The sequence below is a fragment of the Phalangium opilio genome, unplaced genomic scaffold, assembly GCF_054372755.1.
Source record: "Phalangium opilio isolate 3A_F unplaced genomic scaffold, DU_Popi_V2 ptg000014l_1, whole genome shotgun sequence".
In the NCBI taxonomy this organism is placed as follows: domain Eukaryota; kingdom Metazoa; phylum Arthropoda; class Arachnida; order Opiliones; family Phalangiidae; genus Phalangium; species Phalangium opilio.
This window is the reverse complement of record NW_028324149.1, coordinates 2949610-2975962: the sequence shown is the minus strand read 5'-3', so window position 1 is coordinate 2975962 and position 26353 is coordinate 2949610. Positions and strand designations below refer to the sequence as shown.

Here is a 26353-nt window from a genome sequence, read left to right as displayed (position 1 = left end):
TATTGTAAATACGAAAATACGAGAGATTAAAATTGAAAATAGCAATGGAGTTGTGGTCTCTAAATAGAAAGTGCGCCTACAAGTGTTGCCAGGCATTTGCGAGTGCATGCGATTCAACCACTATCAACAACAGACTGAAAAGCTATAAGTTTTCTGTTCAATTCTGTTCCAAATCCGAGATGCTCATATAACATATTATTGGCAACCATGAAGTGGACAAGGTTACAGTTAAGAAACGAGAGTGGAAATTTCTCTAGCTCCTTCAGTGTACATTATCTATTGTAAAAATAACGTAGCGTTTAATTACCTTTACGTTGAAGATGATTATATTGACGATTTTCTTGAAATTCCACTGGTGCAACTTGCTTCAACACGCAAAAAACCGGTTAAAAACCAACATTTTAATTTTAACACGGAACTCACTAGAAGCGCGTCTGCTCGCGCCAAAATGATTTTTTTCTTATATTTTTTAGTTAGATAGTAAAATTGAAAACAAATTAGGACGAAAGATCTATTTTTGGTCTAAAATAAACATTTTTTTCTTTACAATATTTCAAACCCAATTAAATCTTAAATTCAAAATACTTTATTTGCAGGCGTTTTTTTTTGTTTCGGATGCTTTTTTACACGTGAACCTTTTTAATTAACTAATTAACAAATTAAAATTATTAATATTAATTTTATAAGGCATTCAATCGACTGTCCCTTTTTCAGACATTTTAAATACGGAGACGTCGCGTTATTAAATTTTTTTAGCGATTTCCACGTGACTTTATTATCAATTAAGCATTCTCTAATATAGTTGATTTTCAATACGATTCCTGTCCATCAATTAACAATTATAATATTATTTAAATTTGTTTTTTTAGAAGATTGATTTTGTTTTTTAAATTTTAGGTAAAGATCTTGGAGAAAATGCCAAGTTTATTAATTTGGCGCATGCGTAGTAATATTGCTTAAAAAACGACCATATAGAAGAACGTTAAAAACATTTATATATTGCGTGAAATATTGTATTTATTAATTTCGAATTTTATATTTTATTTTTAAAGGATAATTATTATTGGACTAGACTAGATTAAATTAATTATAATAATAATAATAATAAACAGAAGTATATAATATTTCTCTCATTAAGAAATTGAGAGAGGAGTATACAACTTACCATAAATATTAAACATTTACCTTTATATTACAGGGTTTATATTTTTTTTTCAGTTTCACAATTCAGTTCAGTTCAGTTTGATAAAATGTTCTTCATCGGAAGAAATATATATATATTGTCTATTTCAAAATGTTTTCCACAATTTTAACCTAAAAATGGGCGCTTCAACATTTTTTAAAAACCACTCATGTTCATATCGTGTTAATAGGGGATAATTTCGCGCACGTCAATTTACATAAAGCTTAACCGCAATTAAGCCTATATTTCATGGTTTTAAAGTCAATTTAGGCTAAACCATATTTACCAAGTGTTCGCAAATATTTCATGGACTTTAATAATACTTACGCCTTTTTTTAATTAGGCTTAACCCAAAGTAAGGCATATAAATAATAAGGTTAATATTAGGGAGGGATAAGCTGAGAGATTAAATTTGGCCCCATTCAGTTCTGAAAAGAAAATTATTATTAGGTTTAAATTTAAGCCTAACAGACTCTTTTCAAAAGTGGGGGGGGGGCGGTGTCGTCTGCTTGACATAGGATTAAGAAGGAACTTTGATTGGGTGGTATGTAGACAACCCAAGAAGTCCTCTTGTTTCAAGCCATATCTGCTTAAGACAATAGGGTGCTCGAACTCCCAATCAAACTCAATTTGACCCCATCGACTATTGAAAAGAGGTCTAATAATTCCGTCGTAAATTTGAACTTACTGGATCCTAGATTTTCAAAGATATGTAGCAAAGAGCTCTGTTGACTACTACCAATTACCGATTCGTCATTACTCATATTAATTACTTTCGAATGAGTGGCTGTGCATTTTAATTTAATTTCATTTCCGTTAAAATCATCAGCCTTGACGGGGAAACGCAGCCCGAGAATTGAAGACTTGAGTCCGTCCTTGTAAACTATCGGATCGTAATGTATGTAATTTTCATTGGATGCCTAAAATTAAACACGAAAACATTCTTTCCCCGTGTGCACTCGAAAAACATTAAGCCTAAAATAGAGGAGAGGGTGTGGTGGGGTCACGTACTTTTTGGTCATTAAGGTACCATTGAAGTTCCGCGGGTGGTTTGGACCTCGAAGCCGTACAATTAACATTGACAATATCACCCACTTGATACCGAGGGAGACCACCCGTTATAATTGGACTATCACCTTCTTCACCTGAGATGAAAATGATTACGTCACCGAACAAAAATATTCGAGTGAAAAGTATACTCACTGTATTGTATGCCATAGGGAGCGAAATTATCTCCGTTTATGATCTCTTCGCTGCTCATAGAGTACGTTTGAGATATAACGGCGGTACAACGAAGTTTCATCAAACCATTCTGTAGGTGTTGGGGTTCAACTTCGAACGTTAACCTCAAGGCCGAGCTTTGAAGTCTTTCCGGATGTTGAATTGGAGGCAAGTAAGTCACCCATTCATCCGGTGCCTGCAAGTATAGTTAGTCGCAAAGGCTCTCAAGTAATAGGGTTCACGCGAGTGTACCTTTTTTCCGTTTATGACCCATTTCAAATTTGCAGTTGGTTTTGAAGGACCCGATACGCAAGTACTATTGACAATGTCCCTGACGTGGTACTGAGGTCTTATACCACTTATCCGCGGTCCTTCTTGCGGTAGAACTAAAGACGGATTATCTCGATGACTACAGTTTATAACTTAACTAAATTACTCGAGTATTACTTACCATAAATGGTTAAGTCTTTGTCTTCTCTAACAGTGTGAAAAGATGGGGATTCCGTTGATACTTCGCAACGATATTTGCCTTCTGTTTGTTGAGTTGAACCGTTAATGAATACGTTTCCATATCTGGATCGTGATAACTATAAGAAAAAGGGGCGTGGAAAGTGTTTTAAATACGCAATAGCAGGCATAATATTACGGCGGAGTGTTACTAAATGTTGTAGATAAAATTATCATTGACATTAAGTTGTACTGTAGTGTATCTATCTATTACTTCCCATAAGTACAAGCCCTACTGCAGACGCGACTGCAAATAAGATAGAAACATAATTTGCTCTAGTTTAAATCAGTCAGTTTGCGTATAATTTTAATTAATTTGAATAATGAATATAAATTATAGTTTATCATTAAAAAAATTATACTAGGTTAGACTAAAAGCTATATAAGTTAGGCAGGCTACAAATTCGATGGTGCGTGCGGCTTCCCTGGGGTTTCAAATGTTGAAAAGGTATATACTTATTTCAGACTCGGTATAATATCAATCGTGGTAGCGGAAATTTGTTCGGCTACTTTCTAAAATGGGGAAAAGCAAGCTATCTAGGACACTGGCTTTTAGAGATCAAAACACGAATATCAAAGATGAAAGTCTCTTTTCTAAAAGCTTTCCCAAATGGGATTAGAATAGTCTAGGGACTATATAAGACACCGCATAAACTAAAATTGAACTTTGAGTGCTCTATTTAGACTTACATCGATTAGTAATAGATACGAAACCGCTCGACGCAATACATTTTTTAGACGTGAGGGTTAGAGAAGCATAAGACTACTATTTACTTTTCATTATAAGTAGGCCTTATAATATTGACTCGTGGAAACATTTGACAATGAGATACACGGAATTTCTCTTTGTTAAACAGAGCATGAAAAGACTCAAATGCCTTCTGCTACAGAAACATAGTGTTTTGTAGGCAGTATTGCTTTGTCCATCTTGTAGGTAGCTCTAATGGTTTAAAACGTATAAGAGTACACCTACAGAGTAAATGGTATCCTAAAATGGCGGTAACCCGAGTAAAAGTTTCACCTACAAGCAATTATAATAATATATGACGTTTACTAGGAAAATTTTAAATAACTACCGGGAAAGTAATTTGATAAAACTCTAAACGGCAGTAAAACAAAAGCGGGAGGGAGCCTTTTAGGCTGAATTTTGTACGCATTCTTAATAAGTAAAGTTAATTACTTCTCAGAAACTGAATAAAATTGGCGTGAGAGGCCCTATTCCTAAATATACAATTTTCTCACACAGCCGGAAAATGGAATTGCATTTTTAACAGAAACTATATAGACCTAATCGACGAAAATGCCGTGTACCTTCACCAGAAACCTTTAACGGAACATATTTTTTAGGTTGGAGCGAGGCGCGAATGCTATTTTTACGAAAACGTCTATCTAGTTAGGCCTTGGCGTATCTGTGGATGAAGAATGCAAATCGGCATGATTAAGAGTCCTGAATACAAATGAATTTCCGACTTCCTTCCTTAACTCGGCAGTATTTCTGAGACCGAGGCTTAGCGAGACGGGGATATATTTTTACCGTCTCCCCCCCACTCTCCTACCCCTACCCGTCCCTCAGTATGACCGATATATTTCAAGAGAAAGGAAGAGAAAAATACCCTTTAATGACCTTCGGAAAGGGACACTTAATTTGGAGAACCGTTTCGACTGTATAATTGGAACGGTTGCGAAACACCAGTCCCCCTGACGACCCGCACGCAGTAAGATAACAAGATGAGCAAAGCAACTCCAGCCCCCGTGGAAAAATCAACGAGGGGCTTCTGAAATCACTTTATGTAGGAAGTTGCACCATAGTTTACTTTGCAGAGAGGTACATTCACACAATTATCCTATCCGTTATCAGAATCTTGGACATTGGTATCCAAATCCTATGCATTTGTACTGATACTGATTCAGTACAAATACAATGTTGAAGGGCATTATGGTAAATGTTTGAAATTGAATTTCCTACGCCATCTTTTATAATGGCGACTAGAAACATTTCCGCTTGTGTCCGCTGCAATCGTAAGATCTATCTTGCTCCGCGGGTTCACATCAACAAACCCCTAAGACTTAAGAACCTCCGAGAGATACAAAAATGAATATTTAGCATAAACGAAAGAGTTCTGAGAGGTAAGGGGTTAAAATAAGGCGTCGTTAGAATACAAAGTAAAAAGAATCATCGCTGGCTCTGTTGCCTTTTACCGTAATATTAATAATTAGCTTAGGATAATTGAGAAAACTCGGAGACACTAGAACGAGTTTGGGTAATGGGATATACTACCACATTTCTCAGGACTGATGCCCACTGCGTGAACGTCATCCATGTTTTGTACGCTACCCCCTTTAGCTCGCGAGGCCTTAATAACATTCTTAATGAGATTGTAATAACTTAGAGAGGTTCTCGAGTAATTTAGTTTTGTCATTATTTTTGCAGCGTGTTACTTCCCAAAAACGAAATGCAGGACCCAAGATAAGCGCCTATAAGTATCGTGCTAACCCTATAATATTCTCCAGAAGTATGGTTCTGCCTTAAAGACCTTGTCTATGCAAAAATGGAAAATAGACTGTTGGCGCCATCTTCCTTTAAAGGTTTCTCCTCTAAACCTCAACGGAATAGAGGACTGTGATTTCCTTCCTTGGTCGATTAGAGATAGAGATGGTTTCTGTTTCCGGTATATCTGCCACCTCCTGTCTTTACCTTTTCAAAACATTCTTCAAGCACCTATCAGCCATACTTACGGAGAGTATTACGCCCTTATGGTTATCCCCCTTTTTTTTCTCGTACAAGAAGATAGTTGAAAGTGAATAATTCGGAACATTCGTTCGCTATTTTTAATTTAACGAGTCTCGTATATTACTTTTAAATACTTGGAATTATTTAAATTGGAAGGAAACGAAATTATTATTGGAAAGGTCACGATTCTTCCTTAAAACTAATGGAAGATAAAATATTTAAAGATCCGGTTGCAAAACTCACTCATCAGTGCATTACTTTTATAATAACAAGAAAATGAATTAGAACCGGCGCAAGACAAATTTCACGGAATTTCAATAAATTATTTTCTTGTAGATTTAGCCTGCAACCTTTCTTGAGTTCCGACTCACTAATTGTTTTTCTTTTAAAAAATAGCAATTAGTTCTATTTTAAATTTAAAATAATTATTATTACCTATCAGGTTCTTAGTGCCGGTGCAGCAAACCGAAAACTCATCAAAGTTGTATTTGTTTATAGAATTACGCGTGTAGATACAAAATTACGTATAGTAATATTGCTCGTTCCGCATTGAAATCTTTCTTGAATAGCTTTTAAGTTCGCAAAACCGAGTATTAAATGAATTTAGGGACCATTTCCCCCTTGGTATAAAAAGTTATCGATTGGTTAGTGTTTCGCGTAGAGAGACGCGGCGCGTTTCGTGTCGGCGATACCTGGGTGCTTCCTACCGCGTGTAAGTACTCAAAACTGAAGGGGGAATGGGGAAACTATATTGTAACAGGTGAGGGAATATTCAAAAGGGTCTTTTGTTAATCTTTTCACGCGACCCCTGGGCGGCCACGTGTCGCGGCGGTGGTGGCGGTGCAAGGGGGGGGGGTCGAGCTTTGGTATGGTATGGTACATTGGTGTTGGCAAAAGCTGGGAGGAGACTCATTAACGCCCATACTGTAAACGAATTCACCCCTCCCCATAGGTTAAGAATAACGTAAGAGTTGGGTCGCGTTCCCACTAAAACATATTTGGAATTCTATTACTAGTAAATAAAATTATCTTTTAAATAACTCTATAATGAATAAGTATATGGGTCTTAATCAGAAGGGATTATTATCCAAGCGAGAGAGAACAGGGGCATGATCTACCACGATTTACTTCTTAGGTCAAATATTACAACACTGTTGCTACTTCCATAGATGGTTTGTTTCAAAGCATACTTATAGACTTAAAACGTCACAATTTCAACCAATATTTTGACTCCCTCACACTTATAAACATTCATTTACATTTCCACGTAATTTCAATAGAACCACCATAACTCTTGTGCGAACTGTTCACTTGGGCGTGAGTTCCTTTCATATTTGGAAACGGAAAAGCAAAAGTGAGAGAGGGAGAGAGAAGAGTTTGGGGAAGGCGTCTTGCAGACAATTCGTGCCTCAGCGACATTTCTAACTTAACCTCCGTGTTCGTACACCTTCTATAGTGGCCACCGGAATGATCTCGTGAACTACGGAAACTAACCACTCACTCTCTCTCTCTAACCTTCCTCTCCTCTTGTCAATACTTCCAAGCCATAGTTGCTCTCCAGTCGTCAACTAAGCGAAAAAGTGCAAATATATATATACGAGGAAATGATTCAGAGTCGCTCCTCGATCTAAGCACGCGTATGAACGTTTTATTTTCGCTAGAGTGATTACTCCCACACACACACTTAGATGCCTTTTTGACGTAGACGCGAGAAACTTCCGGAAATTCTTTATTATTAGAGAACGAATTTACGTAGACTTCTATTGTACTTGGTTGGTCTATGATCTATCGTTTCTTACCATATCTATCATAACATAAGTTGATGTTACAGGTACAGGTAAGTTTCAGGTAGGGTTGTTAAAGATTTATCACTTAATCTACCGACGTTTTAGGATTTTCCCTGATCTAATTTTTGTTTTATCTTTCATTTATTGGTTCCATGAATTTCGTGCTAGAGTTACTGTATCGGGTTAACTTTACAGTGTCAAACTTATAAGGTACATGTTATAAACCTATGAATTGTATATAGTTAAAAAACAACAAAGAACATCTTAACCTTTTTCAAAAAAATAAATGTTTTAAAAACTTCCTACGGCTTAAAGAAAGAAAAAAAAATGTCTTTACTTTTTTTTGGCAATTTAGTCGGTATGGTATCAAACGAGAAAATAACGTTAAAAATTCAAAACTCAAAGCTATAATACCGGAAGTAAATTATTTAAAGTAAGTGCACTTTTGTATAAAAGGTATACAAAACATAGAATGTTATTGATATTTTACAAACTAGTCCATTTATTTCTTAGGCTCATCAAAATTTCCCAAACTTGGCAAACTTACTACAAATTGAACAGATAGGAAATATATACTTCTAAAAGTTCATTTTTGGTACTAACTTACGTTACTATGTATTGACGTGTAGAAAGAAGTGCAGGGAAGTAAAGGGGAGGGGGAGGGGGTATTGCCCACTAAAGTAACGTTAAAGAATTCTTAAATCCAACCGCGACTTGTACATATATAAACGTAAGAGGCTTTTAGTATTCGAGATTCCAGAGTCGCTTTGCGAAACGAATAAAAAAAGGGAAAACATTCGGAGCAAGCAGAAACGTTGAGCAAAAGGAGCTCGAGGTTTTGTTTAACGATCAACGCAAGCAAAAGTTCTCTTTACCGAGCGGCGACCGACAACCCCTTTACAAACTCATCCGTCCACGTTGAAAACTACAATTTTCTTTCTTTCCTTAAGGATTTCCTTAAGGTCACTGGGAAAAGCCGCTTACACTATTTCAAACTCTTGCCCAAGATTAAAACGACTTAACTCACATTTTCCCTAAAATCAGCGTATATGTAATTGAAAATTAACAGCTAGGCCTGCGGAGAAAACCATAATTTCAAACATTACAGACTTATTAAATTTCGTAATTAAACCCAATGTTAAAATGGTTCGTTTTAAAGCTATAAATACTTGGAAGCTAGCCTTACCATAAGTTCATAAGATGTATTCCATAAGTTTGTCACTAGTTACAAACTGGAGCTTGTCATGAAGTGATATGGAGGTAGGTCATAGATTCGAGGTAAAGCGACGCCTGGTGAGGCGCTGTCAAATTTGGGGTTAGTACAGACTAAATATGAAGATGTACTGCAAAATTAGCCACCGAGTGTAGGACTTCAATTCTCGCTTGTCGTTCTAATAAATTGAACTAGCTCGAGCTGTAAGTCTCTCAGTAGCATTACTAAGTGTCATGCTTATGGAACATATCTTATAGCGTTACTAATATACGCAGATTTAAGTTTCTTAATTAATTATTCATTTTACGACATTTTAACATTACCGTAAGAAAAAAAGGGTCAGCCATTTTTAGAAATCTCTATTACTATGGATATAAACATCAACATCGCTGCTAGAATGAAGTAAAAAAAAATTGCACTTTCAAAACGCGTATGGTAAATCGTAAACATCTTTTTCTTTCCGCCACGAAGTAGTCTAGACTTATACACGCGTAATATCCTAGAGATGGTACATACGTAAGTAGACTGCGGAGTTTGCTAGCTAGCTAGCCTTTCGTTAAAATCAAGCCTGCATATTATTAGGCACGCAGCGCCCCCTGGAGACATTCGCGAAGAAATGGACTCGTACGTTGGGACCAAACATTTCGCCTGCAAAAAGCAGGCCCAAAAAGAAAAACTGTTTGCTGTCCAAATAGCCCGGCCGACTGTCTCATTTCGTTTACGAGAATACGAACTACTCGCTTACGTTTCATATATTCTCCATCGGCCGAGTCGCAATCTTGAAAGGAGTTGAAATTATCATGCCTATAGTGCGTGGTTAGTTCACAGCTCCCATAGAAACTCGCGTTATAAACCACGTCATAGGGTACTCTAGGCCACGCGAGATTTACTTCACGGAGCTCTCCGTCTAAAGCTACGCGCGAGGATCTGTACGTATTATTTTTGGTATATCAAGGTCACGCAAAATTAATTTCATTTTCTACATAACGGATCCACACGCAGGCTGTTCTTTTTCAGAGAAGGCTATAGGCAATTTCGAATTTTCCTCTTTCTTAGAGTACGACCAAAATATACACTAGATCGAGGATGGTATGGTATGGAAGGAAAAGTGATGTTGAAGAAGGAGCATGCAGCTAGGCCAAATGGTTATTACAGACATATTATAGGCTATCACATTCGTCCTTTTGGGGAAGAGGAATTCTCCACAGATATATTACTTTCGATATTAAGAAATGTATATATATATATATATGGTATATATGGACGAATAGGAAACTAGTGGTAATAGGGGGTCGCGTCGACCGGGAAATGAGGTCATTCTCGCGTATTCAAGAGAGTTAAGCCTCCTCACGCAACGTCACAGCGTCAAGCGCCTGTGTCTTGTGTAAAGATACGCGAGCCTCATGTCCCTATTCTAACATTCTAAGACACTTTTACTATTTATAACCTCTGAAGGGTTTTTGGGTTTACGCGCTTATTGGTTCGGCTGGTTGGATGACCATACAGTGGCAGATTCTTATCCCGCCCATAAATGAATATTAAAATGTGTATATTAATTCAATGGGCTAGAAGACCCGCCGAAAGAAGTAGCGGATGACCGGCAATTTCTTGGGCAAGAAGTTATAAAGAATCAACAAATAAATTGCGCTTCATGCAGACGATTCTGTGGTCCCTTATTTCGAAAAGTTTCTATTCAATAATATTAGTTTAAATTTCTAAGGGTTAAGACGTGTCTTGATCATCTTGTTTTAAGGGTTTTTCATTTGGGCTTTTCGTGTCCTTTAAAAGAGGAATACGTATTTGGTATTTGTTTTATTCGGAACCTATCAGCTTTTATTTCGTCCTTAGTTGTCCTTATAGCGGCCGTTTCGGTGGTTGTTTCCACCCATTTTATGGCACACTAAGAATTTAGGGTACCTTTCTTTTTAGGTTAAGGGTTAGGCTTAGGCTTAGGCAAAAACAGGCGATAAAACTGTTGATGATGCTTCTGAATTGCCATTCGTGAAACCAGTAAGAAGTGGTGAAAAAAAAAAACAACCGAAAAACACTCCCATTTATATATTAACCAAGGCTTAGATATTTAGTAATAACCCTATTACGCGTAAGTATGGGTCTCACAGTATAAAGACTGCAGCGCCATCTCTTCGTTTGAAAATTAAAATTAAACTTAAATAACAATTTTAGAATAAACAAAATTGTTTCCTGATTTCAGATATATATACGTTTGCAGTAAGAAAAAAGTATCTTATACTTCAATCTTAAATTATACTTATAAACAATTTATATTAGAAAGATATCGTAACATACGCCAGAACGGGTGTTAAGCCCATACAGTGTAAACTCTCAAGATTTAAGTCGTGTAAACTGTTAATAGATATATTAATAACAATATAAAAATGACCCTCCCAAGTTTATTTATACAATTTATACAAAACTCCCCTGGGTTTCCTGATGGGGTGAAAGTACGTTTAAACAAATGGCGTATGATTGGCTATAACCCTTATTGAAGGACAGATGTTACCGATCAAGGTGAGTTGCATGACTTTTATGGTTTGGTATAACAGTATGGATACATCTGGTGTATTTGCGACTGATAACTGTAGTCTCTACCTTTGGAAAGCGCATTGACCTTTTGAGTTTTGAAGGGGAGTTGATACTTGGTTAAAAGATGGAAAGCGGAGGGAATGTTAATTTACCCCAACATTAGATAGACATAAAAGTAATCTAAATACTTTAACGCAAAGCTTTTTCCTCGCGCAAGCCGTCGCACGTGTGTAGGCATCAACTTGACCTATTTTATAAATCCTTTTAAAAGACAATCCATCAAAAGAGAGGCTTTCATATTGATATTTACCATCGCTTAGGCCGTGTTGAGAGATTGAATAACAGAGAAATATCGAATATTGGGATGACATATAAAAGTGCTGGACATCCTTATTCCGTCAATAGGCTGAGGACGCTGTTCAACTTTGAACTATCAGCGATACGTTATATTTCCCATGGGATGGGGCTTACGACGAAAAAACACTAAATATGTCCACACTCAAACAGGGTTACTCAGAATAAATGGTTTGGCTACTGCGCTGCTATAGCTGTTCTATTGGTTTATGACAATCATATATATCATAAGTTTATTAGTGATATGTTCCATAAGTATGATGCTACGTATACTTCGTAATGCTACTGGATGACTTACAGCTCGAGATAACTAGTTCGAGGGAGAACGACAAGCGAGAATTTCAAACTACACTCGGTGGTTAACTTTGCAGTCCATCTAGTCCTATTTAGTCTATGCTTAGCCTTTGACAGCGCCTCACCAGACATCGCTTTACGAGAATCTATGACGTTTTATGTACATCACTTCGTGACAAGCTCTCAGTAACAAGTGATAACTTATGGAACATATCATATGAACTTATGTATTTCGAAAAATTGTTGGCTTTAGTTTGACTGGATGACGCCGAAACCAAACCATTTTTCATAGAACAATGGATTCCTATACTGGCGTTTAAAGAAGCGGTGTTGAGTTTCGCCGTCTTTAAATCCTATTTATTTTTGTGCCCGCAGAGGAAGTGAGTTTGATCATAGAACTCCTTGAATTATAGGATATAGCCAAGACCCAAGCCACTTCCAAAAGCGAGTGTTTTATTTATATTTTTTTTTTTCATTCTTTCTTTCTGTTAAAAAACGTCGCGTTGGCTGTACACAATATACCAAATCCCAACAGAGCAATCCATAAGGACAAGAAGATAAATTGGGTGGTAAAACTTTTCAATCATTCCGCTTCAGAAGTTTCATTGATCATACTCGCTGTACACCTTCAGGGCCTAAAAACCAGCGACCAAGGCCCGAACAGCGAGAATACATCAAAAAGGAGTCAGTACGAGACAGTATTAGTATGTTCACACCGAGCCGAGGCTTATATACAGAGTTTAGAGGGTAATTTGTTAGTAAGGGTATTCATTGCTAAGCCTAAAAATTATTATTACGCGTTTGGTTTTGTTAAAGTTACAAAAATCAATTTTATGTTCTTGAGAAGAGTTCTAAAATAAACCTCAGACGAAGCTATCACGTGACTGACTGCAACTATAACGATAAAACTTTGGGAAGGTCACAAAAATGATTAGTTTTCTACTCATCTTCGCGTATACTCTCTGAGCCAAGCCAAGCCGTAAAATAGAAGGCGCGAAAAATAAAAAAAAAACCGTCTTAGGCTGGCTAACCGTTGATAGATCTATCTCTAGCTTCCAGTTTCTTACTGACAGACGAAAGCCGGTAGAAAATTTGATAACATAAACTTTTCAAACGTTCCCTTTAGCTTGGACCTTCGCTGCTCGAGTCCAGCAGTTCTTCACTATACCAGCTTTGCCGGCAAAATTCGGTAATGTTTATTTTGTAAGTAGGTGATGGAAGAAGCTACGTCCGTATTGGTGAAGTGCCTGTGATAATGCTATACCGCGAGCGAGACTCGTATTAGGAACCCAAGTACTTATTGAGAAACTTGGTACTCTGACGGCGATTACAGAACCCAACGTTTCTTATGAAAATTTTGCAAGTACCATGCACGAGGGTCAACTTGGGTTATCTTTCGTTCAGACAAATATAGTTTGCGGGGTTTACTTCCTCCGAATAAGACATTAACCCCGACTTTCTTAATAAAGGCTAGAAAAAAAGTCTTAGCCTCTTTGAGAGTCGGGATCTCAGCAGCTGGAAACCGTTACGCGAGCTTAAACAACGTAGAGTTAAATCCACAACGCGAACTATAAAAGAAAAACTTCAGCAGTCTGGCCTATAAAAGAATATATAGAAAAGTGCGAGCGAGAGAGAGAGAGTGTGTAGGCCATAAAAAATCTATTGGACATACGCTTTGTCAAAGACAAATGTAAATAATGGAAAGTAATTCGAATTGGCTTTGATAATCTTCAAGATCCAGAAAACGAAGCTAATTTAGTGGGGAGAGAAATTAAAAACGTAGTGTTGAAGTTATAGCACCGATGGGTCGACCAAAGCGAGACTTCAACTAGGGAATCGGTTTAACCTTACTCGCCCATCTTGTTATAAAAATAAAGTCGACCTTCTATAGCTAACCATGCATTGAGGTTCTCTCTCAAGAAAGAAGAAAAAAATTGCATTGGAAACTTTTACGTTATACGCTTTAGGGGGAAGTTGAGTAAAGCAAAGCATAAAAATCATAAAGTATATAGAAGCACCTTTAGAATAACCTTTAGTTGCGGCATTCTTGCGGGTAGCCAAAAATTTCACCAAAAATATATGGCCGGTAAAAATGTTTTCCACGGGACCCATACGAGAGTCAGGCTCGATTTAGCCTACTGTATATCAAGAACGCATTCAACGCTACAATGAATATTGAATACGAACGTTCCATTCTCCTGTATGAAACTATACGGTATACTTTCTTAAAGGTTGGTCATACCGTTGTCTAGAACTTTAAGCCTTGGTACTATAGGTATGGTATAAAACTACGTCCCATATTGGCGGCATGATGACTTGGATTTTCTTTGTAACATTGAATAAATTCATGTTAGTACTACGAGAATAAAGCGGCGATTTGAATGAAGTGAAACGGTGAAACCACGCCGTAAAACTGAGAGGATTTCCAAAGGAGCACGCACCTGGAGAGCATAAAAATGACTTATAGACCAAGTAAAGATGGGTTCTCATCCAACGCACCCAACATATTCGCAGTCTAAGACATCAATAATTCACCATCTCTATGCCTAGTCCGCGAGGAAAGATACGTTTTTGAGCTACCGCCTGATCCTAGCGCATCCGAAAGCGTGCCTAAGTCGATGGAAAAGGGATTTTTTACCCATCCAAGATACTCACTCGTCTATTAATATTTGTAACCGTAATAAAATTCAATGGCTTTTCATATTTTTTTTAAGTTTTCAACTCGGAGATTGTACCACGTGGAAAGTATTCGTGTTTTCTAGATTTTGAGATTTTTGCGGTTTAGTCTATTTTTGATATATTCTGGTTAAAAGAAAACAGTTTTAATATTTCATTCGGTTTTGGAAAATATTCCTTGAAAGGTCTCTACGAAAAGTTTTTACGTTTTCAAAGGGATAATAAAGAGGTCTCGGGTCGAAGGGTTAACGCCGAGAGAGCCAATTTTTATCTCCTTATTAGAAGGGTTTTGCTGCATGAACTCGGACAAAAGTAATAGTAAAGTTTACACAAGCTTCCCTATCCCTTTAAAATAACAAAAACACTCTGAGCGGCGCCTGGCGTCGGAGAAATGAACTTTTATAGCTAAACGTAAAAACTTTCCACAATGAAGATAAGATTGTGTATTGCTTTGAGAGAAAACCAGAATGGGAAACTTTTCAAAAGACTACCATGCAACGAAATTACATAAATTGAAGTTATACTCCTGTCTCCCGAGGTGTTGGAAACTTCCCCCTGGTTGTTTATAGTAGAAATTGTATTCAATAAAACAAGAGTTAATCAACTGACCGACATCTTTGTAAAACATAAGAGGGGCACTAATAGCATTATAAACCATCTAAACAACCCTTACCATCGGAATAGATTATATTTAATATAACCCTTGTAAATTCAATCTTGAGACTTTACAAAATTATTAAACAGTGTAGATCAAAGTTAAGCCTACAACCCGCTAGGTATTTCGGTCGAAAAGGTCTATTTGAAAGGGGTAATGGCCGTTTGATATACTGTTTAATGTTATCCGTTGTTATTTCGATAATAAATACGGCGTAATTGGCTTATCAGTCACTTACGCCTCTTTTAATTTAATTACATTATCGTCTTGTAATCCGAAGATTTATTTGCGGCACTGTACCTAACTATCTGGTATATCAAAGTGAGTTTATATCCCCCTAACATCAATCATTCGGAGTTACCAGTTCCCTAGAACGCCTTGCATGCCCTCCCTGTACTGATTTATAAGGCAATGTTGAAAAAGGGTGTGTTGGAAAACGTCAAAGTACATACATTTTCATGATATTTTAGTTTTTATCAACGTTTGTTATAATCATATAACACGTAGATTTTGGAAACCGAGTTTAGAGTGGCTTGGGGTGGGTGTGAAGAATGGGTACACCAAAAATAATTTAGGTGAGGAACCGCGGCTGTCAGATACGAACGCGTATTGGAAAAGAAAGAGTTGGTACAATTATAGCCTCACCAGACATCGCTTTACCCTGAATCTATGACCTTCGTCACTTCATGACAAGCTCCAGTTTGTAACCAGTGAAAAACTTATGGGAAATATATCTTATAAACTTATGATACAAGTCTAATTCGATTCTTTTAGATATAAAAGGTTCATTTTAAATGAAAAAATCACCAAAGTTCCAGTGTTATGACGTCATTCAGACTATTTCTGATCTTTATACTGCGACATTTTAGTTTCAAGATACAAAAGATAAAAGTAAAAGTGGATTTATTTAATAATTAATTAATTGGGAAGATCAGTTGTCTAGGGGAATTTACAATTTACTTTAGAACATCGCATTGGTAAAAATGAAAGAGTTTGAATATATCGTATCATATAGTGGGGCTGGTTTCTGGTCCGCGAGAGCTCATAAATAAATTGTTAACGATACCGTTTTTCTTTGTTCGCCGCACATTCGTTCGCGCACTCTGTAGATCGTTGGGCCACGAGGTTGATCCCGTTGGAAGGGAAAAGGTTAATCGTCCGGCCTCGTGGAAGTGGGATCATCGGGCGGCAGCATCTCTAGGTACCGGTCATCGTTCGACGAGAGTCCAAGGGCATTCCGGCAGAGTAAGGTCGAGAGAGAGCAGGAGCAAGAGAGCGAGCCTCTTGGATGGGTCTCCTTTTATATCTTTCGGGTCGGATCTACGGGGTTCAATATGTCCTACCAGGATACGGCTAGCGCGGGGTCCCAAGAGTTCGGGCACGATCTCATCCGTTCGCGAGAGGCGAGTTTGCCTCGTGCGCGAGGTTAAAACCCGTGACGTTGGTGTTGGAGGGCTATGCCCTTAGTTTGACCAGAACCAGTCGTCCCATCCAGAAACCAGTATTGGGGAAGTTCAAGCGATATTGTTATTTTTAAAGTGCTAGTATATCAAATTAAAGGGGCAGTAACATAAAACATAAAAACTGTTACAATACTAAAGGGGCAGTAACATAAAAACTGTTACAATACTAAAGGGGCAGTAACATAAAAACTGTTACAATACCCCGCCGCCAATTTTCGAACGACCCCGTTCGACAACAAGATAATATTAATAATAAAACAAATTTAAGGGCTAAAATATGATGGTAACCATGGTTAAAGCTATATACAAGGATCCGTAAAAAAAAACATAACATTATACAAATGAAAACAAAAAGAAACAAAAGTCGACTAAAAATAACAAGGGAAAGGAGCTAACCACTCCATAAAAATTGCCAAGGAGCTAACCACTCTAGTAAAAATCATAACTGAGCTAACCACTCAAATAAGTAAACCTGACAGGGAAAATGAAAAATTACACACTTTAAAAAAAGGGGATCTAACCACTCAAAATAAAATTAAACATGTGAAAAAGGGGTTAACCACTCATCGTTACAAAGCATACCGTTAAAACTGGACATCAAAAATTAATTGCGACGAGGATTAACCACCCTATTATTGTTATCTCTTGGCCTAAGCCGCCGATGGTAAGATAGTTGGTCACTGTCAATTGAGTCGGGGATACTAGGTACAGGGGAGAGGACCGATCGGTCTGGAGAATCATAATTGGCGACACTATGGTCGGTAGACTTACGGGACACATGAGGTTCATTCTCGTGTTCACGAGATATATGCACTTTTAACTGGGTTATGTGGTAGGTGCCTTTAAGAACTTTACTTGTGCGAATATTTGCCAATTTGTACGTTAGGGGGCTAAATTTCTTGTAAATTTTGAATGGGCCATCCCAATTAGCTTTAAGTTTTGCCGCTATACGTTCACCAGCGGAAGACTGGTAGTGAGTGCGGCGCCAAACCAACTGTCCTTCAGAAAACTCCACATCCCTGCGATTTTTATTAAAATAACCAGCCTGCCGAGACTGTTCCGCAATAATATTGTCTTTAGCCTTTTCAAGAGCGGACGTTACACGTGCCATTATACTTGATGCTTGCCGAGCAATATTACAGTCTGAAACATTTGTATCTGGACTAACCGAAGGGGTAATATCAAACGGGGTGCGTAACTCGCGCCCAAAATTTAGGAATGCTGGGGTGTACTTAGTTGTCTCATGCGGGGCAGAGCGGAGAGCCATTGCAAACTGGGGTAGTCCTACATCCCAGTCGCGGTGATTATCGGTTACGTATGTAGCTAACATTGTTCCTAACGTGCGGTTAAAGCGTTCTACCTGATTACCACGAGGGCTGTAAAAGGAAGTAAATCGGTGATGCACACCTAGATGTTTGCAAACTGAAGCCATAATTTTACTGGTAAACTGACTACCGTTATCACTGACAAGAGTCGAAGGTAAACCAAACCTTGCGAATACGTCATCCACTAACTTGGACACAATAGCCTTAGTTGTAGCGCGCCTTAAAGCGAACAACTCCACCCATTTGGTCATCACATCGGAAACCACAAGCAGCTGCGTGTGACCCTTCTTACTAGGAGGAAATGGACCTTTGATATCGACAGAAACTACCTGCCATGGGTCCGTGGCTTCAGCTGATTTCATTAAACCAGCGGGGGCGCGCTGAGGATTCTTATGGGCTTGGCAAAGGGGGCATGATCTAACGTATTTGGCAACCACGTGGGTCATGTGTACAAAATAATAACGTGATTGCACGCGGCGTAGAGTCTTGAAAATACCCAAGTGACCTGAGATTGGAAGGTCATGATTTAAGTTAAGAATAGTGGGGACTAAGGAGTCGGGTATCCAAATACGATAGGAACTAGAGCCAGAAGTTTGTTTTTTCAAAATGTCCCGATAAAGAATTCCATCTATCATTTCGCAGCGTGGGGCATTTACTTCTACAAAAACTTTGAGTTTCGGGTCAGAGGGTACGGTTTTGGTTGCTAAGAAAGCTATAATTGATTTTAATCTAGCATCGGCCGATTGGGCTTCGATGACGACGTCTTCATCGAACTCAATGGGGGCTTCTTTGTCATCTACAAGGGACGCAACGATTGGTTCCTTTGTGGGGGAGTCAGAGTCGTTCTCGACCAGCGAGTCGGACACTTCATCCGTAAAGGCACGTGATAGCACGTCTGCTACCTCGTTTTGTTTACCTGGAACGTGACGTATTGCAGAGACGTATGGTTCTATTGTTAATCGCCACCTGGCTAATTTGCCTGTGGGGTCTCTCGCGGTTCGCAACCATTGTAATGCAGAATGATCTGTGTACACCTCTACCTGTCCACCTTCAATATATGGTCTAAATTTCTTAATTGCCCAAACTACTGCGAGACATTCGCGTTCTGTGACGGAATATCGCCTCTCGGTATCATTGAGGGAGTTACTCGCGTACTGAATTACTACCGGTTTATTATCCATGTTCTGACTGAGAACAGCACCCATCCCCGTGTTCGATGCATCTGTGTGTATTAGAAACGGCTTTGTGTAATCGGGGGTTGCAATAAGGGGGGCTGAAGTGAGAGCGACTTTAAGTTTATCAAACGCCTCTTGCTGGGGGGAAGCCCACTGCCAGGGTATACCATTACGGGTAAGCAAATTCAAGGGTTCGGCTATTTTTGAAAATCCCGCTATAAACCTACGGTAATAAGATGCCATCCCAAGGAAACTACGTAACTTTTTAATGTTTGTTGGGACTGGAAGACGGTTAATAGCTGAGGTTTTGTCAGGATCTACTGAGACACCTGCTTCTGACACTATATGGCCTAAAATTTTAGCTTCCCTTAGACAGAATTTGGTCTTTTCTGCTTTTATAGTTAAACCAGCCTTAGTTAGGGTCGAAAATACTTGTTTCAGGGTCTCCATGTGCTCTTCAAATGTTGATGATATGATAATTATATCATCAAGATACGCGCAGACTCCAAGGTCTCTTAAGGGGGCAAGGAGGTTATCCACCATCCTTTGAAAGGTGGCGGGCGCCGTGGATAAACCAAACATGAGTACTTTCGGTCGAAACAAGCCACGGTGTGTGACGAAAGCGGCCTTGTCCCTACTGGCTTCATCTAACGGCACTTGCCAGTACCCGGCTTTCATATCAAGCGTGGTTATGTATTTTGGTGCTTTAAGAGACTCGAGAATGTCATCGATTCTCGGTAAAGGATAACTATCTTTCTTGGTGACGCGATTTAAAGGTCTATAATCGATGCATAGTCTATAGGTGCCATCCTTTTTAGACACCAAAATACACGGTGAAGACCACGGGGAATGGCAAGGTTCGATAATGTCATCTTCTAACATAAGGTTAATTAATTTATCTATTTCTCCTCGCTTAACGGGGGAATACCTGTAGGGAGCGCAAGCTATTGGGGTAGCGTCGCCAGTGTCTATAAAATGGGTTGCAGTGGAAGTTATACCTGGTGTAGTGGCAAATAAAAATTTAAATTCGGATACTAGGCTTCTCAAGTGTTCGCGCTCTAACTCAGTGACAGGGGCGGAAGTAAGCGCTTCTTCTAACTCATTTTCATCAATTTCAATTGGGGCGCTAAGCGAAACTGGATAGGGCTGATCTAGTTGGAAATCTCGCAAGAATGGATATATTTCCCCTGGGGAACTACGCCAACTAAAGTTCATATCACCACAGTCAATTATCATACCATTGTTATTCAAAACATCCATACCCAGGATACACGGAAATATTAAATTTTTCACAAAATACACAGTATTTGACGTAGTCTTTCCAGGGAAAATAAACGTAGCCGTACCGCTACCGGTCGTTGATACTCTAGTTTTGTTAGCTAGCTTGATACCCAATTTTATCCTATTGCTTTTGTTAATTACATTGGCCATACCATCACGAAACTTTTCGTCTACGAGGGTATAGGTTGACCCTGGATCCACGAGGGCTATACATTCTGATTCATTAATCTTAATTTTAATTTTGGCTAAACAGGAAGTTTTTAGGGATACTTGACTTTCAATTAAATTTAAAGAATTATTAGAGTTTAAATTTCGAATTTGTTTATTTAAAGTTGTGGATCCAGCGTTACAGACCAAGACCAAGGGGTTTATCGGCGTGCTGGGGGAGGGTTTGCATGTTTGTTCTCCCCCGCCTGACCGTTTCCCGAGTGGGGCTGACGTTGTGTTGAGCTATTATAGTGCCTCTCATGACCGAAATTCGTGTTTCGACAATTGGTACTGATATGACCGGCAACACCGCAACGGTGGCAGGTAACTCCGCCGCCATTGTTATAGCGACGCGAATCGGGTTCCCGATAGTGAGAGAAATTTTGTTGGGAATAATTAGGCCTAAAGTTATTTGATCTAGAATTGTGGAAAGTTTGCGGGGGCCTATTATAACGAGAGCATTTATCTTGGTAGTGGGGACCTCCACACTTAAAACAAACTATGCCACCTGCTCGCTGACCATTGTTAGGGGTGCTAGTGGGGGTAGGTTTTTCCGCCGCAGGCTTGTCCTTGCGGGCTGCTTTGGCTTGTTCAATTAAGACGGCATCGGCTAATAAGGCTCTAATTGACGTAAATTTTGTCGTGGCTAACGCGACTCTAAGTTCTTCGCATAGATTTTTACGAATTATTCTAATTTGCGCCTGTACTGGGAGAGGTTCTGTTAATTTTCTAATAATAGTTTGCATGGCCTCAACATAATTAGTAGCGGATTCACCCGGCTTTTGAAAACGGTAATCTAAGCGTTCTAAGAGAACATCATCATTCGCGTAAGCATTAAATTCATTCATGAGTGCGTCGGAAAATTCCTGAAAATCCTCGAAAGGGCCTTGGTCCTCGAACCATTCTAATGCTGCACCTGTGCACATTGTTGGTATCCAATGCTTGATAAACAAGTCTTCGGGGCATCCCCGGGAGATAAAAATTTGGCGCGCTTTTACAAGAAACTCTTTCGTGTTTTCACTAAAACTACCCGAAAACGTGGGGGGTGAAATAGGGGGAGTCCACGAGCTAGGGAGAGGCTGAGGTTGGTCCTCGTGGCGCCCATTGTTAGCTATATTTTCTGGGTTTTGGCGCGCTTCTAACGCTCGGTTTTGAGCGACTACTTGCGCGGACAGCTGCCTTATTTGTTCTTGTAATGCTGCAATAGCGGCTACGTTAGGATCGGGGGCGTTTTCGTTAGGCATGTTGGTTGGTGGGGAATTACGTTTTTGCCTTCTAATTTCTCGGGCGTGATTTTGTTCAATTTTAAGAATTTGGTAGCACTCTTCGCAAGAATAAAATTGTCCTAAGTTTGGCTGGCAAAGCTCATGACCGTCCTGAGACGATGACATGACCCATGTTATAAGCTTAATTTAAAGCATGCATTTAATTGAACCAAACGTGTACGGGAGAATTTACTAGGTAATAATAATAATAGGGACCAGTGACCAACCATTAAAAAATACACTCCTAACGTTTTTTAAAAAAAAATTCTAACCAAAACTTTTAACAAAGCTATCCTACTTAAATCTACAACAAAATAAACTGAACTAAAGCTACACTAATTTCACTAAAAATAACCTACACAATTACGCTAACCACGTAAACTAAACAACACTACGCTAACCACGCAGACTTAAACAAAAATTACGTTAACCACGTAAACATTAAAATATTAGTGCTAGTCTTTAAAATTCAGTTTCTTTGTTCCTACTTCATTAAATTACTTAATGGTTACCATCCGTTAATTAATTGGGGAAGTTTAGTAGTTCTGATCCAGGACAGGGACCCCCAAAATGCGACATTTTAGTTTCAAGATACAAAAGATAAAAGTAAAAGTGGATTTATTTAATAATTAATTAATTGGGAAGATCAGTTGTCTAGGGGAATTTACAATTTACTTTAGAACATCGCATTGGTAAAAATGAAAGAGTTTGAATATATCGTATCATATAGTGGGGCTGGTTTCTGGTCCGCGAGAGCTCATAAATAAATTGTTAACGATACCGTTTTTCTTTGTTCGCCGCACATTCGTTCGCGCACTCTGTAGATCGTTGGGCCACGAGGTTGATCCCGTTGGAAGGGAAAAGGTTAATCGTCCGGCCTCGTGGAAGTGGGATCATCGGGCGGCAGCATCTCTAGGTACCGGTCATCGTTCGACGAGAGTCCAAGGGCATTCCGGCAGAGTAAGGTCGAGAGAGAGCAGGAGCAAGAGAGCGAGCCTCTTGGATGGGTCTCCTTTTATATCTTTCGGGTCGGATCTACGGGGTTCAATATGTCCTACCAGGATACGGCTAGCGCGGGGTCCCAAGAGTTCGGGCACGATCTCATCCGTTCGCGAGAGGCGAGTTTGCCTCGTGCGCGAGGTTTAAACCCGTGACGTTGGTGTTGGAGGGCTATGCCCTTAGTTTGACCAGAACCAGTCGTCCCATCCAGAAACCAGTATTGGGGAAGTTCAAGCGATATTGTTATTTTTAAAGTGCTAGTATATCAAATTAAAGGGGCAGTAACATAAAACATAAAAACTGTTACAATACTAAAGGGGCAGTAACATAAAAACTGTTACAATACTAAAGGGGCAGTAACATAAAAACTGTTACAATACGCCTTAGCTTGAAACGACCTGGTTTTCAGCCAGATTACGTAAGCAAGGCCTATAGGAGGGTATAACTTACAAACACAGGTACCTTGAAAGATAATGTTTCAAATAAATCTGAGTAAAATAATTGTATAGTAGGAACCCCGGCGGCCCACCATTCGCGAGTAGAATATGTAAATAGTCAATTTGACAAATGACGGTAATAAAACAATTTCTTGGAGAGAGAGAGAGAGAGAGGCTCGATTTAGTTGGGGGAGGGGGGTGAAATAGGGAAAAGAAAAAAAAAGAGCTCGATTTAAGAGTTAGACCGGAGGAGGACCACACCCATATAAAGCGCCTAAAAATCAAATTCCATTTAGGATGTCCGCCCGGAAAGAGAACCAGAGAACCCGCGGCGCTTTTTTCTCTCCCCCCCCCCCGGCTATATGAAAGTTCGCCAGACCCCGCGACGTCTAGCGGATCCATTACTAAAATGTTCCGATCCCAAAAACCTCTCTATACGAAAATTGCCAAATAATTCCTTAAACACCAAGCGAGAGTCAAGTCAGGAACGCTTTCAATACCCACAGAAGAATATATTGATCCAGCCTGACCTCAGATTACGGTTAGAAAAACAAAATAATCAGGAAAACATGCATACCAGCCGGCCAGTCTAATAAGCTCGAAAACCTAATGGTTTTAAAATTGAATTAAATTGCTTTCTTTCTTTGTTTATGTAAGTTGAAGTTCTGATTGACTGATAATCATCGATAATAATATGCCCAACACTACTCCAAATTGCTTTGACACTCAACCAGCAGCTGAACGCTAAGAAAGATTTTACTAATCCGTTTCCATCTTGGAAAATGTTCTCCATCTACAAATTCCTTTTTGTAATAAAGTTGATCATAGGTTTATAAGATATGTTGGGCATAAGTTTGTCACTGGTTATACAAACTGGAGCTTGTCATGAAGTGAATGAGGTAGGTCATAGATTCGAGGTAAAGCGACGCCTGGTGAGACTCTGTCAAAGGCTTAGTAATGTAGACTTAATAGGAAGATGAAAGACTTGCAAAATTAACCACCGAGTGTGGTCAATTCTCGAACTAGCTCGAGCAGTAAGTCTCTAGCACTACAAAGTATAGGAAGTGTCATACTTATGGAACATAACTTATGGTTTATCGTAGCTTCAATCGAGTTCTTAAATATTTGATATCTACAAAGACTCCATCTTTTAAGATGGCGGCGAGAAAATAACCAAAACTTAATGAAAGTCAGCAACGCCGTTAGCTTAATCGTGATAAGATTTTTCCAATAAATTTATACGTTCTATTAGATTCTAGGTGTCAGGATTGATAACGGGTTTAATTCGGGCCTCGAAACTTAAATCACTTTTAATACGGCTTCTTATCTAAACATTTAAATAGGGAAATTTCTCTAGCTTACTTTTTTAATTTGTCAAACTGTAAACGAAATGAAAAAAAAAGCTAGATCTTAGAGCAAGGATTTGAAAACCCTTGATCTTAAGAGGACAGCGTTAAAGATATAAGCTTTTCTTCAATGGGTGGGTGAGGGGGCCCATGACCCAGAATGGTCTATACACGTAGACCCTAAAGCTCTGATAGGCCTAATGGAACGGATTAGGAGCTAGATTTAGTAGTGTTTACGATAAGAATTTCGGGGGCCCCTAGTTTCTATATAAGGATTGTTTTTTTTTCTTTCTTTTCTCCGCTCTTCTTTAAGTTGCCCTTTATTTGAACCCTCGACGCGTCTTTTTTCGATTACAGCATTAGCCGAGAAAAGAATAGGGATCAACTTTAAGATTGAACTTTGCTCCTAGAGTTCGCAAAGGCTTAACACTGTATTGTTATTTTTCTTACTTTTTAAGCCTTTTACAGGAGAGGGAAGAAAAATACTATATAAGAAAAATATATTTTTTTTACACCGTATAATCGAGATTAAAAGGTTCCCGGTTGTTTACGCTTAAACCTAAATGATTTGAAAGATTTATATGTAAAAATTTAAATATTAAACGACACCCATATTATTTTAACTTCGATAAATTAGTTGTAATACTTTTATCTTATTTTCTATACTCATTGGGCTTGATTTTAGACATAAAATAGATGTACTTACGTCTACTGGAACGCCTTTTAAATCGTACTTCTGAGCTGGTGGAGTATCGCTCGGTAAATACCGATAAAATTCGATATTGTTTCGGTACCATTTAACTGAATAAAGAAGATCGCCTTCCAAATTGTAGGTGCAATTCAACCAAAACGAATTTCCCAAAATGACCGCAGTTGGAACGTCGATCCGATCAAGTCGGAGACCGAGTATTCCTATTAAAAAAAATGAAAATAAGAAAAAAAAACACATTTATGAATAATTATTTACTTTTTCCATAACTAAATATTAAAAGCGATATTTGATTAGAGGTTCAATTGGGACGCAGTTAAAGAAAACCTACTTTCGCCTAGGACATTTATTTGTCCATTTTCTCAACCGACTCATCATCCCCCCCACACTATTTCAATAGACTAGTAAGAACTGGCCATAGGTTAAAGGTCACAAAGAATACACCCAATATATTTTTTAATGCAAAGTTGCTCGGGTACGTGCTAGACTCAGAAGTGGATTACACGATGTAGTTCCCACCACTCTTTGCACTGGTCCGAGCACTGTTCAGCAGTATAACCTTACGCTATCCTTAGTTTTACAGTTTTATAATGCAATATCACGTGACTAGTGAATACAGTGAGAAAAACAAGCTGCGATTATTTACTTTAATAGTATTTTAACTCAAAGAAAAGCACGCACTTCACGTTATGCACTTCTGACTGATGTTATCGAAAAACAGTACAAACAGATGATAGACAGGGACTTTTCAAAGACAAGCTGGGTACCCGAGAATGACGCAATATAGATTTCTAACTCGTTTCGACTGGAGACAGACACGTGATTCCCTTCTCTTTCTTTCAAAGAAAAAAAAAAATTGGAATATTTCTGGGTATATTTTATAGTGGGGTTTCAAATATCGCTTCGAGTATTCGCTTAAAACACGATTTTTGGAGAGTTTTCAAATGTTCAGTACATCTACACGCGATATACATTCTTTCT

General features: G+C 38.6%; 1 protein-coding gene across 1 annotated transcript in view; it reads right to left on the bottom strand.

Moving 5' to 3' along the window:
* Positions 1-497: 497 nt before the first annotated feature.
* LOC149705101 (uncharacterized) overlaps positions 498-26353 on the bottom strand; it is a 39444-nt gene continuing 13588 nt past the window's right edge. Inside the window, exons 2-8 of the mRNA XM_089865271.1 lie at positions 25370-25575; positions 2856-2991; positions 2657-2790; positions 2387-2600; positions 2195-2328; positions 1872-2103; positions 498-1611 (exon numbers count right to left, since the gene is read on the bottom strand). Coding sequence (XP_089721397.1) covers positions 1529-1611; positions 1872-2103; positions 2195-2328; positions 2387-2600; positions 2657-2790; positions 2856-2991; positions 25370-25575 — 1139 coding nt within the window. The 3' untranslated portion in view covers positions 498-1528. The remainder of the gene's footprint in view (positions 1612-1871; positions 2104-2194; positions 2329-2386; positions 2601-2656; positions 2791-2855; positions 2992-25369; positions 25576-26353) is intronic.